Consider the following 21364-nt stretch of genomic DNA (forward strand, 5'->3'; position numbering starts at 1 on the left):
TACTCAATTTCATGACATCTACTAATTTATAAATAAACCTTACTAGCCATGTAATCATAGACAGATTCTGATTTAATCACTTCAAGTCTATCTCTTCATCTGTGAATGGGGCTGATAATAAAATTGGGGTTATCATGAGGAATAAATGTTCGCAAAACACATACTGCAGTTCTTAGGACACTATATGTACTCAATATATTTAACTCATTATTTATTCATATCACTGATATCAAAGTTGAACAGGGCAGATACAGGACAGAGGTCTGTGTCAGACCACTCAAAACCACCCTTCTAGGTTTATGTATATTCATTAATAATAATGGTCTCATATAGCCCATTTCTATTGTTCTGCCCACAAGGGCATATTAGAGAATGTTTAAAAAATGCATTTCTCAAGTACATTGTCTCTGATATTTCCTAGATTGATTTATTCACCTAACACTCCCAACCCTCAAAAAAAAATTTCAGCTTTCCCAATTTGTTCTTAGTGAACCATTTAAACAACTTTTTCCCAAGACACTGAGTACTACACCCTTATTTCTTTTTAAAATCTCAAAATGCCTAAAAAATTTCTACCTGTTGAGTAAGAGCATATGAAGTGATTTATTGATACTGGTTAATATCCATTATATACAGGTAGAAACCCTCAAGATTGTACAGAGAACCATTAAGAATATAGATAAAGACAGTTTTATAGACAAAACAACAACTGGAAAACAGTTTTAACATACACAACATATAGTCATGAAAAAAAAAATAATGTAGAACACAAATTGTTCTACCAAATAGATTCCAAGGTTATTAGAAGTCTGCTATGCAGACCTTAAGTTGAAAAACATGTTCAATGGGTGTTACATGGTTTAAAAAAATTAGGTATAATGTAAAAATTGTTTTTTTTTCCCTCACTGCAAATGGGAGAGCCAAGACAACTTTTTACCCCAAATCTATACATTTTGAAAAATAATTTATATGTCTAGCACAAAGAAAGAAAATTGAGAATGTTTACAGTTCTGTAAACTATGCCTTTCATGAAATGCAAACTGGCTCACTTTTAACAGTTAAAAATTGTGCAATCAGAAATAGACTGTTCCCTTTAAAAAGTACAATTGTACCTTCATTGACTTTATACCTGAGCACCAAAGCTGAAGTCCTAAACGTCATCCTGGAAAGATATTTTGAAAATGAGCAAGAAATCAAAACTAGCCTGGTATCATCTGGAGAATTAGGCACCAAGAAGGAGATTATCTCCTTAAAAATGCAACATCAACAATAATTGAATTCATTTAATTAAGCAGCTGGCAGATCTCTTTGTGAACGCAACAAAGGAAATCCACATAAGACGATCCTCCATAAAGTCCCTTGTCTTCTACCAGGAACTGTCGGAAAACCATTTCTGGCTGCTCCCGCTGCTTTACTATTGTCAGCTAGGAAAAAATAACAAGGCAGGTGGTTATAAACGTTCTCTGAATGTGGCTCAATTTTGTATGCTTAGATTTCACCAAAATTATATAATGTCCACTGTGTGTGAGGCCTTGGACGATGATGGGAAAGTGCCTATTATCCAGAGTGGAGGGAGGCACTGACCCCAAAATCACAAAAACCCAAGACATATCACTATAACTGACAACAATGAAATATAAGCAAAGCACTTTGGCAAAGCCTTCACAATAGTAATAATGATCACTTGAGCCTTAAAGGATAAGGCAGGATTTCCTTAAGGATGGGGGTGGGGTGGGGTTAGAGAGCATTCATAATGGGGTGCCATGTACCATGTACCAAAGATGGACATGGCTGGCATGTGAATTAACAGTCTTAAAGTCAGTGGACGGTTAGGGACAAACTACCTAAATGAGTCTGAGCTTTTGTAGGAATTGGGATCCAGTGAAAGTGCCGCAGAACAAAATGAGTTAACTGGTAGAAGGCACTAAGAGATGAGAGAAACTTGATAGGAAGCAGCTGGAGGCATGTAGGTGGGAGATGATTGGGATCTGAATTCCAGGGCAGTGAAGGTGGAAAGGGAAGAGATCTGAGAGGTGCTACATGGGTAGAGCATGTGACCCTTGGTCTCGGTGTTGTGAGTTCAAGCCCCATGTTGGGCATGGAATCTACTAAAAAAAAAAAGAAAAGAAAGAAACACAATTGGGAGGCGCTACAGAGGTGGACTGCACAGGGGATTCTTGTTCCCTGCTCATAACAACGATCTAGGGTCGCGCTGTCCAGTGCCGTAGCCACCATCGACATGTGATTATCGAACACCTGAAACACGGCTAGTCTGAATTGGGTTGTACTGTAAGTGTAAAAAACACAATGAATTTCTAAGACTTAAAGAAAAAGAAAGTGCAAAACTCACTAACTGCTTATCCATGTGGAAATGATATTTTGGATATACTGGGTTAATAATATATTACTAAAATGACTTTTCTACATTTTTGACGTGGCTACTAGGTAATGCAGAATTACATATGTAGCTTGCATTGCTGGACAACGCTGCTCTAGGGGAAGAGGTGCAAGGGAAAGAAGCCCAGAAGGGGGCAGTCTTGGCATGAACACTTGGAGCCCTTCCTGGTCCGTCCTTACTCACTCCTGTTTTCAGGAAGTCAGAGATGATGTGAATGGTCAGAATCTGTTGTCTATTGAGCTATGAGTGGAGTTAATGACGCACACATACAAAACAATGTCTCTCTGCTTTATGGCATCTCCTCACTTCCTCTCACCTGGTGAAACCACCAGAAAGGTCTGAAGTTACCAGCTGCAGTGAGGAAGGTACATTCCATTTTGGCTAGGAGGGCCTGGCCCTCCCTACTTTTGCTTTAGTTATCAAGTAGAATAATTCTGTCAACACAACTTGCTTTCTTTCCTTTATGTTACTTTGGCCTGGTCTCTGTCCCTACGCTGATAAGCTTTAAACCACCCGTGACCTGATAAAAATACAACAGCTGCCGCCACCACCACTCACAGCTCAGCGAATCTATGTGGATACGGACAGGTGTGATGTCTTGGCTTTCAGGTGTCACTGCCAGGCATGGGGACGGCGATGTGGACAGGCACGCCTCCACCCCAACATGGAGAAGCACAGCTAACCTTCAATGGAAACTTCTCCAAAGGAGGTTAAGACTCCTTGAGCCTGGAGCCAAGGCCATTTTCTTTTTACTGGTGTTGTATCTACCTTCTCCCACCTGCCCACTAGGACTCTGCTATTGTCCCTGATGGGCAAGAGCAATGTGGGTCTGGCCTCAGTGAAACAGCCCAGGCTGAGACTGGGCAGAATGAGACATTGAAGGGAAGGATCTGAGGCTCCTATTTCTTTAGAATTTAATTTCTCTATGGAAATTAATGGGAGGAAGTTCATACTATACATCTGAGGGGCATATATGCTGTTGCTGCCATTCACCTGGGTTATTGATTTCCCTATGGTGTTCACTGTAAAACTTCCTTTGATGAAGGGTGTCTGGCTATGATCTGAGGTGGGAAGTAGAATAGGAAATGAATTTCAGCCTAGGCAGAAACTTAGCTTTAAGGTAAAATAACAAATATCCTGACTCAGGGCACCTGGGTGGTTCAGTCGCTTAAACATCTGACTTTGACTCATGTCATGATCTTGTGGTTCTGGGATTGAGCCCCACGTCAGGCTCCCTGCTCAGCAAGGAGTCTGCTTCTCCCTCTCCTGCCCTTCCCCTGCTCATGCTGTTTCTGTCTCTCAAATAAATAAATAAAATCTAAAAAAAAAAGATCCTGGCTCTACCATTTGAGTCTCTACAAAGTTGAACCACCCACTACTAGTCCCAGAGTGACACAGAAAGTATGGTGGAAGGTCTCAGGAAGCAGATTCATGAAGTGGTGGCAAGCCGTCTTAGCTGTCTTGACATGCTGGTGGTCTTCTCAAGGAGTAGACCACACAGCTAAGAGAAAAATACTGGGATGGACTGGGGAATCCATATTGTATCAGCCCCCTCCCTTTCCATTTCTGTAGGAGGGACATAGCCTTGTAGAGTGGGAAGAGAACATTAAAATGATCATTGCTGGTATCCCTCCCAGCCTCCTATGTACCCTCTTCATGGAAGAACTGACTATCTCAAGTAGTCCCAGTTTATGTTCTCTGGGCCACAGTACAAGGTGCTTTAAAGACTCAATCACTTCAAAAGCCATTCTCATTTCTCATTGCCTGCCTCATAAGAAATAGATAATGAGAGTGATTAGGATTGTTCCAAAGAATGAGCTGAATGAGAAGACAGCCGCAGACACAACTTAGGGGAACACCAACTCTTCTTAAAGGGCAGATAAATGAAAAGAATCCAAAGAAGAAGGTCAGTTGAGAAAGAAGCATCATGAGAATATGACGTTTTGAAAGCTGACAGAAGAGAAAATTTGACGAAAGAAGTAATATTCAATTTTATAATTGTCATAAACGGATTGAGAATCAATTTCTTTAACTGTTTGGCCACTTTCAGATACCTGGAGACATGGGAATAAGGGAATATAAGCAGTTTGACAGATGGCTTTTTCAAGAAGTATGGTGATAAAATGCCTGGTACATTGCTAGTATTTAATACAAATTTGTAGAAAGAAATAAAAGGGAAGCAGAATCTTGGAAGAATCAGGAGCTTCAGTGAAGGTAGATTTGAATGGCTTATAAACTGGGAAGGAGCCAATGGGATGGGGAGTAATCTACAAAACACATGAGGAAGAAGAGAATGGCAAACACTTGGAACACAGAGAACTTGGAGCAGGGCAGGACTAGAATTTATCAGTGAGACATCTGATTTCGGTAATCTTCCCAGATATCCTGTGATAGAAATCTTTTTTTTTTGTTCACCCACAAATGTAAGACCATGCAGACAATGACGAGGTCTAAAAGGGTCGACTGTCTGAAAAGCTAATTAGCATAACCTAGAAAGCAGCAGTGCCTTCTGGATTTGATTTTGCTGTTCTTGACCCTTCCATTCCAGTTTTTGTTCTCCTCTTCAATCTTGACTCTTTAAAAGAGATTTAAAGATTCTATAATGTGTTTTTATTTCCTTTGTGTGGTCCATTTTCACATGTGAGAGCCAAAGGTATAATGCTACGTGCCCTGGACTAAGCAGCCGGGGCTAGGCCTGTATCTGTGCTGATCTAGCTGTGAGACAGAAGCCGAGTGAGCGAGGTCCTCTGAGCCTCATTTTCATTATCTGTTAGATGGTGCTGGAGGGAGCTGAAAGGCAGTGGCTGGACCAGGTGGCTTCTACAGGCCTTTCAGCTCTAACATCTGTAGATTTTAGGTTTTCCAATTTGTTATACAGATAGTACCTTGAAAAGGCCAAATTAGTCTTATAAGCAGCAGATACATTCGTAAGTGGCACATAAGAAACTTTGATTTAAATATTCAAGCCAAAATTATTTAACATGCAACTGCTTATCTCTTATTCACATATATTTGGAGCTTATCCCAGATATTTTTATAATTAAAGCTAACATGCCTTATTAGAGCTAACATGCACTATTAGAGCAGGTGGGAGAAAGCAGAGGAGAAACAGGTTTTATTTTTCCTGGAAGGAGAGGCTCCTGAGCACAAGGACGATCTCCATGTTTAGCCTCTTCTCTGCAAATGGGGCAGTGGTGGGGATGCCGCTGCTGCAGCTGGGATAAAGGTAGATGCATCATCATTACTGTGCACTCAGTACCAGTGGTCTCCAATTTTTGTTTCATGAGACCTTAGATTGCATTACATGCCTCCAAGGCATTCAGAGAGTGTCCTACAAAGAATGTATTTAGCGTGAGCCTTCTCTGCCCTCTCTAGGTCTTGCCCTAAAACTGAACCCAAGTAGATGCTGTGTGGTCTGAGAACAGTTGTAGAAATGTTCTGTGTTCACCCCGTCATCCTAGGGATTATAAAGCTCTTCATTAGTTCAGTTTATCTCAGCTCTGCCTCAAGTGGATGTGTGCGTGCATGGCTATCTCTCACAGTTAAGGATGTTGACTTAGATTAATATCACGTTCATGTTCCAGGGAAAAATGGCCTGTAATACCCTGACTGTTGTAGAGGCCTGTCTCCAGGTGAGTGTCCTACACCTCTGCAGGGAGGAGCACCGTAAGAAACTATCATCATCATCTGTACATTTCAAACTCCAGGAGACTCTAATATTGAGCTTGAGAAGGAAGACAGGTAAGTAGCGGGGACTTAGTAACAAGGCATCATTTTCCTGAGTTATAGACATTTTATATTCTTTTACTCAAACTTGAACGCTTGAAAGGCTTAGAAGGCCTAGGATAGCAAACTCCTCAGAGATCACAAATCTAAAGTTGTAAAAATAAAATTTTAAAAATGTTCTGAATTTCTGAATGATAGTTCTATAACTAAGTAATTTTAAGCACTGACGGCAGTCATTTCATAGTCTGTCAATGATATCAATTGCTACTAAGCCATGAAGAAGTTCTCCTTGATGACTAAGTTAATAATTACTAAAATAACCCATGGTCAACCTGTGGTGATACCTATTTACTTATTTTTTTTTTTTTATGTTTGCATCTGTTGAGTAGGTAGATATATTAGAGGTTAGTGTGAGTTTTCTACCAAAGATCATGTTATAAAAATATAGGACATGCATTTAAAAAGTCTATAATGAAATTTAAATAAACACTTGAAGAAAGGAAAAAATAAAATCTCATTCTTACCTTCATTGAATATGGCCTCTTTTGCTGGATGATGCTCGTTATCATTCTGAGTGTTTGAGAGTATGGGTTTCCAACCTCAGGCAGTAATGTCTAAATTTAAGAAAACCAAAGTTTGAGTTTCAGTGTAATCGATAACATTCAGATAGAAGCAGCAATGAGATTATTAGAATGTTAAAGTTAAAAAAAATCCTTCTACACCATATATTTGATTATTGGCTTAGTTTGTTTACCTAAAAACCAAAAATGTGAAAAAAAAATGCACTAAAAATTATTCATTCTTATTGGCATACATTTCCACCAATTAACTCTATTGAAAATAAACATTGAACTCTATTGAAAATAAATTCTCTAGAATTTGATACATATACATCACTGAAATGACACAACAAGTATATGTTTTATGCAAAGAGTATCTTTGGATCATTTGCCATGATGTTTAATCCCTCTGTAAGATGGCTATTGCAAGGCTTTGTCATGGGAGAAAAGGATGTACTTTATTCCTTCAGTGGATCTGTTGCAGGACTGTGAATCATTACCATGTTTAGAAAATGCCATCCAAATACCATTGTTCCAAAATTAAGACAAACCATCAAATGCTGATTTCTCGAGAGGAATGTGGCCCCTGAGATGTCCCTGAAATGTGGCTAATGGTTTAAAAAAGATAACCATCCAGCTGCATGTGGCCTCCAGGGGACATGAAGGATCTAGACTTCATTTCTTCCAATAAGACAGAGTAAAATGCTAATGCTTATTTCTCAAAAAAAAAAAAAAGATATCAAGTTAATACATCATCTGTGACTTAGCCAATGAAAAGGTGAGGTAGAACATTTTACCACAAAGTTACAAGTCTCAGGAAAATATCATGGCCAATATTTTTCACAGGAGTCTTGAAAAAAAAAAAAAGGCAGAAAATTCATTTATAAAATATTCACATTCCATCCCCTATATTTTTTTTGACATTAAGGTAGATCTTTTTCTGTAACAAATAATGTAAGTATACTTCAAATATATGTTTCGAAGTGCCAACTATCTCTAATGAAAGTGACATTTGGTTTTTTTGTTTTATTTTTTGAAGAAGGTTGAGAGGAGGCACACGATAAAAGCACAAACCTACCAATCTGCTGCTTTGTGGTAGACAGACTTCAGCGATCTCGTATGTAACATTCGATTCAGCAAATATGCATTTAACATTTACTCCAATAATACATTGTGACAGATGAGGAAGCTCCCTTAGATTTTATATAAACATTCTTCAGATTCATAACTCTTTGCCTATTGAATCTTAATTTTTTTGTTTTTTAAAAATTGCATTTCTGGGGCGCCTGGGTGGCTCAGCTGGTTGAGCGACTGCCTTCGGCTCAGGTCATGATCCTGGAGTCCCTGGGTCGAGTCCCACATCGGGCTCCCTGCTCGGCAGGGAGTCTGCTTCTCCTTCTGACCCTCCCCCCTCTCATGTGCTCTCTCTCTCATTCTCTCTCTCTCAAATAAATAAATAAAATCTTTAAAAAAAAAATTGCATTTCTAATCATTCCTTAATTTGAACCACGTGCAAACATCTTACTATTTCTAAATCTCCACCTTAAAACTAGTTTCTTAATGGGATGTGGATACCTTTAATTCCTTTAAAAATATTTTTTTGACATTCATAATGGATATGCACCTCTCTAAATTGACCACCTACCTAGCCTGGAATTTTGATCCTGTCCCTTCTTCTAAGATATTATGTATCTACCTTCATAACAGAAACTGGGGAGTTAACTAGACTTCATTCATCTTACCATCCAACCAGTGAGGCCTCAGTGAACAAACTATCTGCTGAGTTCTACATGTGAATTCAGAAGAAATCCACCACCAAGCAGAGTAAGACAATAACCATCATTAGCAATGATGCTCATGCAAAGATGATCTATAAATAAGATCTGCAATAAATGTTGACTCTCAAATGATAATTGCTGGTTTTTCCTAAGGAACTTTAAAAATAAAGTCATTTGTATTCATTTTACATCAAATCCACAATCTCTTTTGTAATGAGAGGAGTATATAACTTATCTGTAACAAAGAGGTATATAACCTGTTTTCGTAAGATTATTTTGCAACTCATTAGTCTGACATAGTCTTAGACTGTAGCTGCACACGTATGAAAGATTTCTGCATTCTTTTGAATATGTAAGTCAGCACCAGGAGGAGTACAGAGTATAAGAACTGAATTCACTTTCCACCTCTGCTACTGACTACCTGAAAGAACTTGTCTCCAAACCTCAATCAATTCGTCTATGAAATGTTGACAGCAATATCCATCTCACTGATTTGTTATGAGACCTAAATGGGATTATGTATTTAAAGTATTTACAGCACAGTGATGAACACATAGTAAAAGATCTGGAAGTGTTGGGCAATCTCTATTTAAAGTCATATATTTTGGTTGTTTGAGAATACTTTATACAAATAACTTTACACCAGCTAATTGTTATTCATTAAAGCATTAAATTCTCTTTCTTATAAAGAACTATATGCCTTATTGTTTTTTTCTACTTTGTAATATGTGGTTGCACATGAACACAAAACATTTAAGAATTTGTACATTACCACAAAAACAACGAAAAAAATACTCACCATATCTGTGTTGACATGTGCAAAAGATGGCACATTAAATATTCCTTGGATCAGTTCTGGTGGGCTACTAACTCCTAACCATAAGAACATGTGGAGACCGTTAGCCAACAAGAATATTCCTTCTTCTGAAAGACGGGACTCAGAGCAACGAATAGCAGCAGGTAGTGTTGTACTTTTGACATCTAATGTGTGCTGTGCAGGCAAAGGCAGGAGAGTTAGTAAGTCTGCCATCCTTCCCTTCCTTTCTTCCTCTCTCCCCCTTTTCCTTTCACCTCCCTCCTCCCTTCTTTCCTCCCAGTGCATATTTAATGAATGTCTACTATGTGCCAGGCATTATTCTAGTCATTAGTAACTGTTCAAGCTACCTTGAACACTAACCATTTTTTGGAAGGAATAAGAGGCAACAAATAAAATAAGTAAAATACATTGAATTTTATCATATAACCTCACTGATATGAGGAATTCTTAATCTCAGGAAACAAACTGAGGGTTGCTGGAGTGGTGGGGGTGGGAGGGATGGGGTGGCTGGGTGATAGACACTGGGGAGGGTATGTGCTATGGTGAGCGCTGTGAATTGCATAAGACTGAAGAATCACAGACCTGTACCTCTGAAACAAATAATGCATTGTATGTTTAAAAAAAAAAAAAAAAAGAAGATAGCAGGAAGGGATAAATGAAGGGGGGGAAATCAGAGGGGGAGACGAACCATGAGAGACTATGGACTCTGAGAAACAAACTGAGGGCTCTAGAGGGGACGGGGGTGGGGGGAGGGGTAGCCTGGTGATGGGTATTAAAGAGGGCACGTACTGAATGGAGCACTGGGTCTTATAGGCAAACAATGAATCATGGAACACTACATCAAGAACTAATGATGTAATGTATGGTGATTAACATAACATAATAAAAAGAAAAACACTGAATTTTAAATGGTGTTAAGTGCTATGAAGAAAAACAGGAAAGTGGGATAGGGCATGTCAGTGCTGGTGGTACAGTTTTAACTAGGCTAGTCCAAGAAGGCTTGTTGGGAAGGTAACTTTGGGTAGGCCTGAAGGATGAGTGACAGGGCCCTGGGGATATCTGGGGAAGAGCATTCAGGATGGAAGGAATAGTTGGTTCAAAGATCCTAAGGTATCAGGATCAGCAAGGAGGCTACGGTGGCTGGAGTAGAGTGAGGAAGTGGACAGTAACAAAGATGAGGTCAGACAGAAAGGAGAGGAGGTTAGTACAGATGGCACTGGGCCAAGGCAGTAGGAAATTTGGTGTTTCCTGAAATGGGAAATCCTAGAGTGTTCTGAGTAGTGGAGGGACATGAGCTCATAATCATTTTAACAGAATCACTCTAACTTCTATGCCGAACACAGACTGGAGAGGCAAAGGTGCAAGCCTCAAGGCTTGTTAGGAGGGTACTGCTGCAGTCCATGGGAGAGATGATTATGCTCAAATCTGAGTGGTGATAGATGAGGAGAGAAAGTGGTCAGAACCTAGACATTCTTGTAAGGAGAACTGGCATGTTTGCTGGTGGATGAGAAGTGATGGATAAGGGAACTAAAGCAGCCAAGGGTGACGGCAAGCTTGGACCTGAAGAATTGGCAAGAGAGAGTAGAGGTAAATGGGGATGGAGAAGATTGCAGGAGAGCAGGTGTAGAGAGGAGCTCAGGGCTTGGTTTAAGGTGCCCATTACACACCCACCGAGATATGCTCAGTAGGCTACAGGATAGACACATCTAGAGTTCAGGACAGAGGTCCGGCTGGAGATACAAGCATGGGAATCAGTATACAAATGACACTGAAAGGACAGATGAGCCCCCCCACAGGGTTGAGTGCAGATAGACAAGAGAAGCTTCCCAAGGACTAAGCCCCAGGGTACTCTGACAGCAGACAGAGGTGGCAGGAGAAGTGGCCAGAGAAGCAGAGAAACAAGAAGTCAAGTGAAGAAGGTGTTCCTAGAGGGAGAAATAAACTGTGTCAGATGCTGTTAACAGTAAGAGAAGGACTAAGAACTGTGCTTTGGATTTAGTGGCATGCTGGCCACCGGTGACCTTGGCAAAAGGATTTTAGTGGAGTGGTGATGTTCTTATCCCTTAGAGTTCTAGTTTGTCTGGCATATAGATTGTTGCTAATCCATTTTTATCTGAAAACCAACCACTTTGTAAGAATTCTAGTGTTCATATTGATTGAAAGAATTAATAGCTTTTAATTTCCAACCTAATTTAACTCTTTCTAATACTGATTGTACTGTTACTGACAGCCCAAGTATGACCTTCATTATAGGAATTAGAAATAAGCCACCAGTCTTCCCCTCTTCTAGCCCTCAATTGTAATTTGAACTTGCTAGATCTCAGGGAAAAAGAGCTTAGTTGCAGAGCACAGAGGCATACAAAACATCAAGGATTGACTTCAAATAAATGGAATACATGCAAAGTAAATTCTCCAAGGACAAGTGAAGTTGGTCCCTTGTACAGTGTAGGTGACCTCAAATATATCTGATTTGTAAATCCTTAATTATATTTGGTCAAGGCTAATCATAGCCATTCCAATTAAATGTGGTGACTTTTAGACATTCATACATTGTACAGAAACAAATACATGTGTGCACGTAAGATCCCATATACATGTGTATCAGTTGCCTTTAATGCTATAAGGTAGATTTCTTGAACAACTGAAGGTTGGCTTGCTCCAACTTGTTTACTAACTTTTCAATCTGCCAATTTGGGCATGAGGAAAGAAAAGCAATTATCTGAGCAATTCACTGGAATAGGAACACCTCAAATCCCCCACCATCACCATCGCCACACTGAACACATGCTGATGCATAATACTTACTTAAAAAGCCTCTGCTCTCAGTCCCACGTGACACATTCTGAAGGCATTTGTGACTTTAAATTTCTTAAGAACAAAATGTTCCAGATAGAACATATGGAAAGGGACAAAATATGATTCCCTTCCAGATTCCTCTAGGAAATGCACCACTGCCTTGTACTTACTATTGGCAGAAGCTGTGGGTAGAAGAAAAGCTGAGAGTCGGCCACACCCATGGTCATGACCAGCTGTCTCTGGTACGCCCGCTCATCTGTTGAGGTCTCTGGTCTGCTAAGCAGCACACAATTTTTTAACAAACAATTCATGTACACTGGTAATACTTTCATGGAATCTGGTAAAATAAGCTGAAAAAAGAAAGACATTTGTTTCATATGCTTGGCGTTTATGAGAAAGAACCCCTGAGCTTTACCTGTAAGACAAAAACATTTGTTTTTGAGGTAATTGTGAGGATTAAATGATAACACATATAAGCACAGAGAGCACAGAAATGTGCTTAAACACATGAGGTATTTAAACAACAGCAGTCAGTTTTCTCCAGGTGCTTTGGCAGAACGCAATCCCGGCTCTGCCTCTTAACAGGTGTGTGACCCTGGGCAAATCATTCTCTCTTTTCCTAGGTTTTCTCATCTAAAACTGGACCAGCCCATCTCTTGCATGATCACGGGATTGTTAGGAGGATTAAGTGATTATTAATTTGTGAAGCACTTATAATGGTACCTAGGACACGGTAAGCATCACACACGTGTTTATTAAATACAATTAAAAAAAGTATTTCTTTCTTTTTTTTTTTTTTAAAGATTTTATTTATTTATTTGACAGAGACAGAGACAGCGAGAGCAGGAACACAAGCAGGGGGAGAGGGAGAGGGAGAAGCAGGCTTCCCGCGGAGCCGGGAGCCCGATGTGGGGCTCGATCCCAGAACCCCAGGATCATGACCTGAGCTGAAGGCAGTCGCTTAACCAACTGAGCCACCCAGGCGCCCCTAAAAAAAGTATTTCTTAATCTGTGTTACGAACCTCTACCTCTTGAGTTCAAGAACTGTGTTTTTTTCAACTGCCCACTAGATATCTCTTCCTTTATGCACTTCATGCATCTTAAACTCACACGGTTAGTCATAAGCTCATCAAACACATATTGAATGCCACTGTGTCATGGGTTTTATGCAAAGTGTCAACGATAGAGGAATAAGGGACAGTCGATGTCACAAGATGCCAAAGTCCATCAGAGATGGCAGATATATAAATAGATAAAACATAACAAGGAGGTTGCAACACTATAGATAGAAACTAAAATAGGAAATCATAAACATGTTCTTCCTCTTACGTTTCCTATTTGAGATATCAGAACTACCAGATGAACCCAATTTCATTTTTTCTTTACCTTCTATTAGTAAATTAATTATTTAAATTCTGTCTTTCTGATCCACCTGTACTTTCCTCTCCATCCCTACTCTGGCTTATGTGACCTCTGTACATACTGTAATATGATGCTGCAAATAACAACACAATGCAGCACTTCTAGATATCTGGTCCATACATTCATGATTGCTTTCTTAGCGTTCTCTCTTAATGATGAAAAGATAGATACTTATCAGAATCCACCCTGAAGAGAAAATTTTCCCCAAGGCTCCGTTAGGATTTATTCCTCCATTTAAATCTTTCACATCATAAGTTTCTTCTCATGATCTACTAAGTAAAGAATGCGTAAGACAGTTTTCTAACTGGTTCAGGCAAACATATTTCAGGACAATTCTACTTTGTGGTTTGTTTCCCCTCTCCTTCTGATCTCTTTTCAGAGATTCAAAGACAGTTAAATGCATGTTTCCTCATCAGAGCAGAATACTCTTCTTTTTTTCTCTAGCATAAAAGGTTTTTATTTGACAACATATGCTACTGTATTATTTTTTCAACCAAGGAAAAATATGATCAAAAGATGTAGGAACCGGGCGCCTGGGTGGCTCAGTCGTTAAGCGTCTGCGTTCGGCTCGGGTCGTGATCCCAGAGTCCTGGGATCGAGCCCCATGTCGGGCTCCCTGCACCGCGGGGAAGCCTGCTTCTCCCTCTCCCACTCCCCCTGCTTGTGTTCCCGCTCTCGCTGTGTCTCTTTCTGTCAAATAAATAAAATCTTAAAAAAAAAAAGAAAAAAGATGTAGGAACCAGATCATAATCCAATTCCAGAGCCATGTGGCCTTAATGCTGTTTCTGGGCCAGTTACCAGTTAGGCATCTTACATATTATGGATTAAGAATATTCTTAGATTCTCATATAGAAGCATGTACACACAGTTCTTCAAATATTATCTTGTAATTTCACTGGCTGCTTCTCATTAATCAGGTTATATTAAGACAATTTAGAAATCTGTTGTCCTAGGGCGCCTGGGTGGCTCAGTTGGTTAAGCAACTGCCTTCGGCTCAGGCCATGATCCTGGAGTCCCAGGATCGAGTCCCGCATCCGGCTCCCTGCTCAGCGGGGAGTCTGCTTCTCCCTCTGACCCTCCCGACCCTCCCCCCTCTCATGCTCTCTCTCTTTCAGTCTCTCTCTCAAATAAATAAATAAAATCTTAAAAAAAAAAAAAAAAATCTGTTGTCCTAAATGCCACCAAGGAGTGAGACTCCTGACCTACAATGACCCTATAGGACTAAAAGTCTGACCAGAAGAGACTGAATGAAAGGGGGCAGACAGAAGAAAACAGAGGAGGTAAATAAGGAGGAAAATTGATGATGAAAAAAAAAATGGAGTTAGGGTGAAAGAAACCAAGGAGACAGTCTTTGCCAATGTTTTTGAGGTGGGGAAGAAAATGTGGGAACAGATGGACTCTATAAATCTTTCCCCACCTCCCTAGATCTCCTCCATGAATAACAATCATTCTTGGGGGAGAAAAAGGTACAAGTGTGGAAGCTGTAGAAATTCACGAGTTCAGTTTGATTGAATTTAGAGAATTCTTCTCTGAGTTTTGAAATGACAGAATGGTAATGAATTTAAAAAAAAAAACTATTTGCAGTTAAGTGCATTTGCCTTGCCTTTTGAAGTCACTGTACTTCCATACGATGTAATATATTTAAGTTCGGAAGAGTGAGTTATTAGATTTAATAAAAAGAATCTACCTTGCTATGTAAACTCAAAACATTGCTTTACTCTCATTTGTAGTTTTAGGTCTTAACCCAGCATCAAAATATGACCTCCAGGGCGCCTGGGTGGCTCAGTTGGTTAAGCGACTGCCTTCGGCTCAGGTCATGATCCTGGAGTCCCGGGATCGAGTCCCGCATCGGGCTCCTTGCTCAGCGAGGAGTCTGCTTCTCCCTCTGACCCTCCCCACCTCATGCTTTCTCTCTCTCTCAAATAAATAAATAAAATCTTTAAAAAAAAAAAATATATGACCTCCAGAGTAAGTGCCGCCTTAAATTTTATACCCTAAGTGCTTCTCTTGCCTCAAGCTAGTCCTGGCTCTGGAAGTTCAGTAAAAGCAGATCTTCCGAGGTCCAGTGTCAAATAATCCAAGTATACAGCTCCTTCGTAGTCCTGCTTAGATCAAGGAAACTTTGGGCTCTACAGGAAAAGAGTGGAATTCCTTTAGGAATTTTAGATATTGTTTCTCACAAGTGAAATATAGGAGGGCAGCACATCTGAAGTTACATTCTCTGAAGAGAACCCCAAGTCCAGCCATTTCATGTTTCTAAGTAATGGTATATTTTAATATACTACTGTCACTAAGTCTTATAATCCCTAAATTTTCCCCACTCCATGCTGGATAATCCTAAAATATCTAAATTATCTCATTTCTTAAAGCGCATCATTAGTTGAAGTGTAATTTGAAAATGTGTTCATAGAGAAAGTAAAATCTCATCATAAGAACAGGAATAATCTCTATCAACTTTTTCAGAGAAAATATGGTATCATCATGTTTTTCCTCCAGAAGTAATTAAATTGCATAACCAGATGATCTAGTAGTAGAGACAAAGCTTTTAACTTCTAAACCAGAAGGAACAGACAGATTTTATTTCTCTCCTTAAATAGGCAACAGATTTGTTTTTAACTTAAGGTCTTTGAATCCAATTGCTTTAACATTAGCAAATAAACTTTCTGAGAGGACACTAAGTGTACCTGTTCTCCTTCAACTAATCCTTCTGAAGTATGAGATACTCCAGAGACAGAATAATGTTTCCAGAGCTGTAAAACAAACAGTAAAACTGGGGTGTAAAATGCTCATGATTAGACTCGTTCCAGGTGCACCTGGTGGGCTTTGTATAAATTAAACAAGTATACTGTGAAATTGTACTGATATTGGAATTTAGTTACTGAAGTGTCACATCTTCTAGCTAATAAAGAGAACTGACACTTAACATAGAGATTCGAGAGCTGCTTATGTGATTGTCAACGCAGGAGACAGGAGAATGGGTGGCTAATTTAATCACTTAGAACAGCACAGAAAGGAATTTTTGTGAAAAGTCCAAGCTAATAACTGCATTTCATTTTCCTTCTTTACCCAGATTATGAAATCCCCCCCCCCGATTTTATCTACATTATCTCTGCTGCTAAAGGCTTTTTTTTTTTTTAAGATTTATTTATTTGAGAGAGCGAGCGAGCGAGCGTGCGTGAGCAAGTGCACAAGCAGGGGATTGGGGTAGAGGGAGAGAGAGAAGCAATCTCCCTGCTTAGCAGGGAGCCCGACGCGCAGCTCAGTCCCAGGACCCTGAGATCATGACATGAGCCGAAGGCAGACGCTTAACTGCCTGAGCCACCCAGGAGCCCAAGGTTTATTTTTGAGTGGGGTTTCAGACATCCTGTCAGTACCCACTACTTCTGACAATGAGTTAACCAGAAAGTTTTCCCATCTGTTGCTGTCTTCTCTTTCAATCCAAATTCTATATTCAGATATTCAACATGAAATTATGAAAAGTACCATTTAGCTTTGACTGACATAGGGAAAAATGTGAACAAGAGAACAGACACAAAAATAAATGTGAACATGAGGTTCTTTTTCTTTTACCCAAAAGAGTCTCAACGAGATTTATTTAAAGGATCTTCTAAAATTTCCAAGTTAGTAGATGACACCCAGAGACATTTCCTTCAAAACCCTTTATACCTATTATTAACTTTTAAATATAAAGAATTTCAATATTTAGAAATTATATTTATGTTTTTAAATATAAAGAAATCATTCCTGCCATTTGCTCCTATCAACTACAATTGTTAACATGCCTAAAAAGATATTTAAGCACACACATTTCTTAACCATATAGTCATCTTTATAAGCAAAAGAGAATCCCATTTATATTATGACATTTCTTACATATAACATTCTGTTATTTATACATAATGTAGTGACTGTCAACCCAATAGGCACACACATTTTTTGGTTCATGCATCTTGTAAAGCCACTAAGTTTTTTAATGTTGGCTGTAAAAAGACCATAGCCTCCCCAAATGCATTCTCAATCTTCTTGGTTGTATAGTTTATTAAGCACAGCATCTAAGTGCCTGGAACATCCTAAACCTTTAATAGCCAAATGCTGAAAGAACGTACATTTAGTATCACTTTAGGATCTAAGTACAATAAGTGGCTCACCTGGCTTGCTGCAGATGGACTTGCACAATTCTTTCGGTAACATGCCAACATATGGGCAGTCTGATTAACCAGAATTTCCCGGATGACCTTTAAGGGCTGGTGTAGAACTGCTTTAAATGCTAATTGCACAAAACAATGAAAAGGGCATCAAAGCCTTGGCTCAGAAATCAATCCCTTCAAATGATAATAATAATAATAATAATAATAAACAACGTATTGCTATTATCTTCAGACCACCCAGCAAGGAGTAACAGTGTTAAAATGTTAAAGTCAGTTGTTAATGTTCTCCATTTTACTAAGTATAACGATATACCCAATGGAGAACAAGGGCCTACCTCTAATAAAAGGTAGGTAATTGGTCCAGATTTTTCCACAGAATATTATAAACAGAACTCTACACACAGAAAAAAGAAAGACCAATTTGCCATCTTCTGATGTCCTGAATGCCTATGGGCTGAATTGCTGTTTCCTCGAAACTTTAGTGTAGAATCTCAAACGGGGGTTGTGGAGGGGAGAAGGAACCAAAGAAAATTCCAACTCGGGCCCCTCCCATTTCGTAATTATCATGGTATGGATAGGCAAGTTCAGCCCAACATTAGGGACAGTCCCTTTCCATTATCCCCAGGTGCTAGAGGGCATACTTACATACCATAATAACAGTCTAAGTATTACCTTCCTAAATTTCAACTCAGAACCCACCCCCAGCCCCCGAAGGAAACTTTGAATAAAACTGTATAGTGTGGGCCTGAACTGAGTTATCTCATTATTAATCTGGAATGAGAAATGCTGACTATTCTCCCTGGCACTCTGCTTTTATAAGTTCTGAATGTGCCCACCAAAAGGCTGTGCTACCAGAGTAGTTGTCCGTTACTAATTCAATTAACCAACAAGTCTTGACTGAATTATTAGGCAAGATACACTACACCACAGGATTAGCAGTGTTACCTGACTTGGCGAATAAGTTGATAAGGGCATCTGTCTCACAGCTCTTATAGAGATCAGCCAACTGGGAGCTGCAGTTCAAGCTAAGATTGTGAATCCGAAGTCTTCTCTGACCTCCGATGGTCGTGTAAAGCACAGCACACTGCAGAGGCAAGATCAAGGACACATGTTTTCTGCTCAACATGTCCACCCAAGCTAGCCTGATCTTACTTACACTTAGAGAACAGTGTGTACAGCTCAGAGACCTCTAAATTCTTCCACGTTGAACAATAACAAATAAGGGAGGTATAATGACAATTCATACACTGGGTCTCTATGTAGCACTTCACTGGTTTAAACTTAAATTTTAACCGGGCTTTCACACATGAGTATCTGTTTGCATCTACCGCTAGTCTACTTTCACATATCTCAGATTTCATCACCAGGGATTCAGGTGCAGAAATAAGACTTTCACGTTCATGACCATAGCCCTATTCAAGCCTCACTTCCCTTAAAAACATGCAACTAACTCTGATGATGTACTTAAGTCGTATGCTGCTGATATATGCATTTCAAGAATGCAAACAAGTATATACTTCTTCAAATATCTGTGATCAAAAAATAAACATTAGTTAGAGTTCTTCCTCAACTTAATGCCGCCCCCTCTCCATTCTTTAAGGGTGATGCTAGTATCTGAAAACTATGACCATTAGATATAATTGTTCTTGTTTTAATTCAAGATCTCCATGGCTTCTGCTTAAATTTATTTACTACAAAACCAAATTCTATTTATATTTGCATGTAACATAATAATGCACTTAACATGGTGTCTGACATTTGGTAGGAATGCAACAAATGAATGAATGGGTGCTAAAGCCTAAAAGAAGTGAACATTGTTGGCAGTTTGCTCATGCCTACAACACTGACCACAGTTTGCTGGGCTCTCATGCAATGACATACAATTACGACTTCTTACAAATAGCGTATGTAAATCAGGGTGCAGAGAATACACCACAGAGTGCCTAATGACTTTTGGGGAGAAATAGAATTGAATTTCTTTAGAGAGACTAACTCAGTTGATGGTATTTTAGTCTCCCCACTGACCAGTCAGTAACAAACTAAAATACCAAAGATGGGAGTACATTTTAAATCACCTGGATTAAGGCTCCACTGTCTTCGCCAAGCTTGTCATCATGCTTGAACTCCACAGTCACTGCCTTGTCACAATCAATGGCTGCCATTTCTACATCAGTGGTGTTGTTCATAAAAATTCCACCAAAGAAATCAGTGGCTCTGAAACCTAATGATGAGGAAAAGGGAAATTTTGTTCCTATTTAATTTATTACTATTTTCTCTGCTGGTCCGTTATTAATTTGAAGAGGAAACAATTACACAACAGAGACTTGAAAATAGTACAACTGAAAATTACCTGTGCTGGTACGAACCCTCATAATAGCATCGAATCCTATTTTCTTTTCAATATCATTTCTGAGATCATTCAAAAATTGTTGGCTATCCATGTGCATCTGAAAAATAAAGTAGGATCAATGCCCACCAGATGGCAGTAAAATACTTAAAATAACAATTCTCATTTTAAAAATCTTTATTAAAACCCACTTTATCCAGGTATCTTAGAAAGGACTCTTAAAGCTTTTTCAATTTTACTTCACTTGCAACCTTTGGTCTTACCAAATCCCTTAACTATTTTACAATATAAATATGTAGCTAGATGATTAAAAATAATTTTATCGATGCTAAATAAAAACAGATGATGATGAACATTTGTCATTTATGTTGGGGGAACACTCATTCCCACTCCATGTTTCCATGTATAGGTACATAAGTCAGAGGCACTCCCCTGACCCCTTCTTCTCAGGTGAGAGCAGGTGACGTATTTGAGTAGTAAGTCTGAGTAAAGGAACTGGGTAGGCATAGCTTAGTCTATTCTGGATCCTCTTTCTGGGGAGACAGCCTGCCTGTAGGAGGCACACATTTCTTGCCCCTCGATATGGTAACTTTTGAAGGTACAGTTGTCCACAAGAGAAGCTTGTAACTGTGCCCACCCTGTGCCTGGGTATATAAGTTTGTTACACTGAAAGGTAAAGCATTAGCAAGCCCACTTGCCCACAGACCTAAGTCTGTACGGTGCTCACATTTTTACTCTCTCATGACTCTGTCTCTTAATTCAGGCTTGGAAGGGAGGGGTATCATGAATGGACCCCCCCCCAAATCGTAACAATTTAAAACAAATACATAGTCACTTTGAAAAACAGTATCTTAAATACTAAAATTTTATATAGAATATATTTTTCCCCATCATGCAAACTTACATTGAAATTCACATCTGAGGCTAAATGAGCTCTCTCTGTTGCCAAATACTTAGGGAGTAGGAAAGGAACTGCTTAATCACATATACATCATCTCCATGGGTTACAGCATTTACATTTGCCAGCTGCCCACAAGGGGGAATAGCTTTCTTAACCCATGATTTAAGCGCCTCAAGTCAAATGGCAGTAGAAACCTGAGGTGAACAAGTTGCTGGCTTTTACCTGGAAATTGTTGTATTTGTAAAGGGTTCCTCCGGTGAGCTGAGGCACGAGACCCAAAGAGGCCACGTCCACATACTGGCTGGGAAAGAGGAAGAGGGTCACACAGCAGCCGTGAGCCACACACTCCTTGGCCAGTGAGTTGTAGACATGTGTTTGGGGCTGGAAAAGTGTCTGGGGAAAAAGAGGCACAAAGGAAAAAGGAAAACCACAAAATATTTTTGGTTTCAATTTTTAATTTCTGCTGACTTC

At 39.4% G+C, this 21364-nt stretch overlaps 2 protein-coding genes across 3 annotated transcripts in view; one reads left to right on the plus strand and one right to left on the minus strand.

Annotated features, from left to right (window-relative positions):
- Positions 1–6065, plus strand: part of METTL14 (methyltransferase like 14) — a 43595-nt gene extending 37530 nt beyond the window's left edge. The window contains exon 12 of the mRNA XM_035030336.1: positions 5983–6065. Within this exon, the coding sequence (XP_034886227.1) occupies positions 5983–6007 (25 nt within the window). The 3' untranslated portion in view covers positions 6008–6065. The remainder of the gene's footprint in view (positions 1–5982) is intronic.
- SEC24D (SEC24 homolog D, COPII coat complex component) overlaps positions 580–21364 on the minus strand; it is a 99370-nt gene continuing 78585 nt past the window's right edge. Inside the window, exons 15-23 of one of the 2 annotated variants that reach the window (XM_035030331.1) lie at positions 21116–21286; positions 19996–20092; positions 19721–19866; positions 18591–18729; positions 17646–17764; positions 12246–12425; positions 9262–9453; positions 6649–6738; positions 580–1424 (exon numbers count right to left, since the gene is read on the minus strand). In XM_035030331.1, coding sequence (XP_034886222.1) covers positions 1284–1424; positions 6649–6738; positions 9262–9453; positions 12246–12425; positions 17646–17764; positions 18591–18729; positions 19721–19866; positions 19996–20092; positions 21116–21286 — 1275 coding nt within the window. In that variant the 3' untranslated portion in view covers positions 580–1283. The remainder of the gene's footprint in view (positions 1425–6648; positions 6739–9261; positions 9454–12245; positions 12426–17645; positions 17765–18590; positions 18730–19720; positions 19867–19995; positions 20093–21115; positions 21287–21364) is intronic. The other variant, XM_035030332.1, reaches the window with a different exon arrangement.

This window comes from Mirounga leonina, unplaced genomic scaffold, assembly GCF_011800145.1.
Source record: "Mirounga leonina isolate KUSES-001 unplaced genomic scaffold, KU_Mleo_1.0 Mir_357, whole genome shotgun sequence".
Lineage (NCBI taxonomy): Eukaryota > Metazoa > Chordata > Mammalia > Carnivora > Phocidae > Mirounga > Mirounga leonina.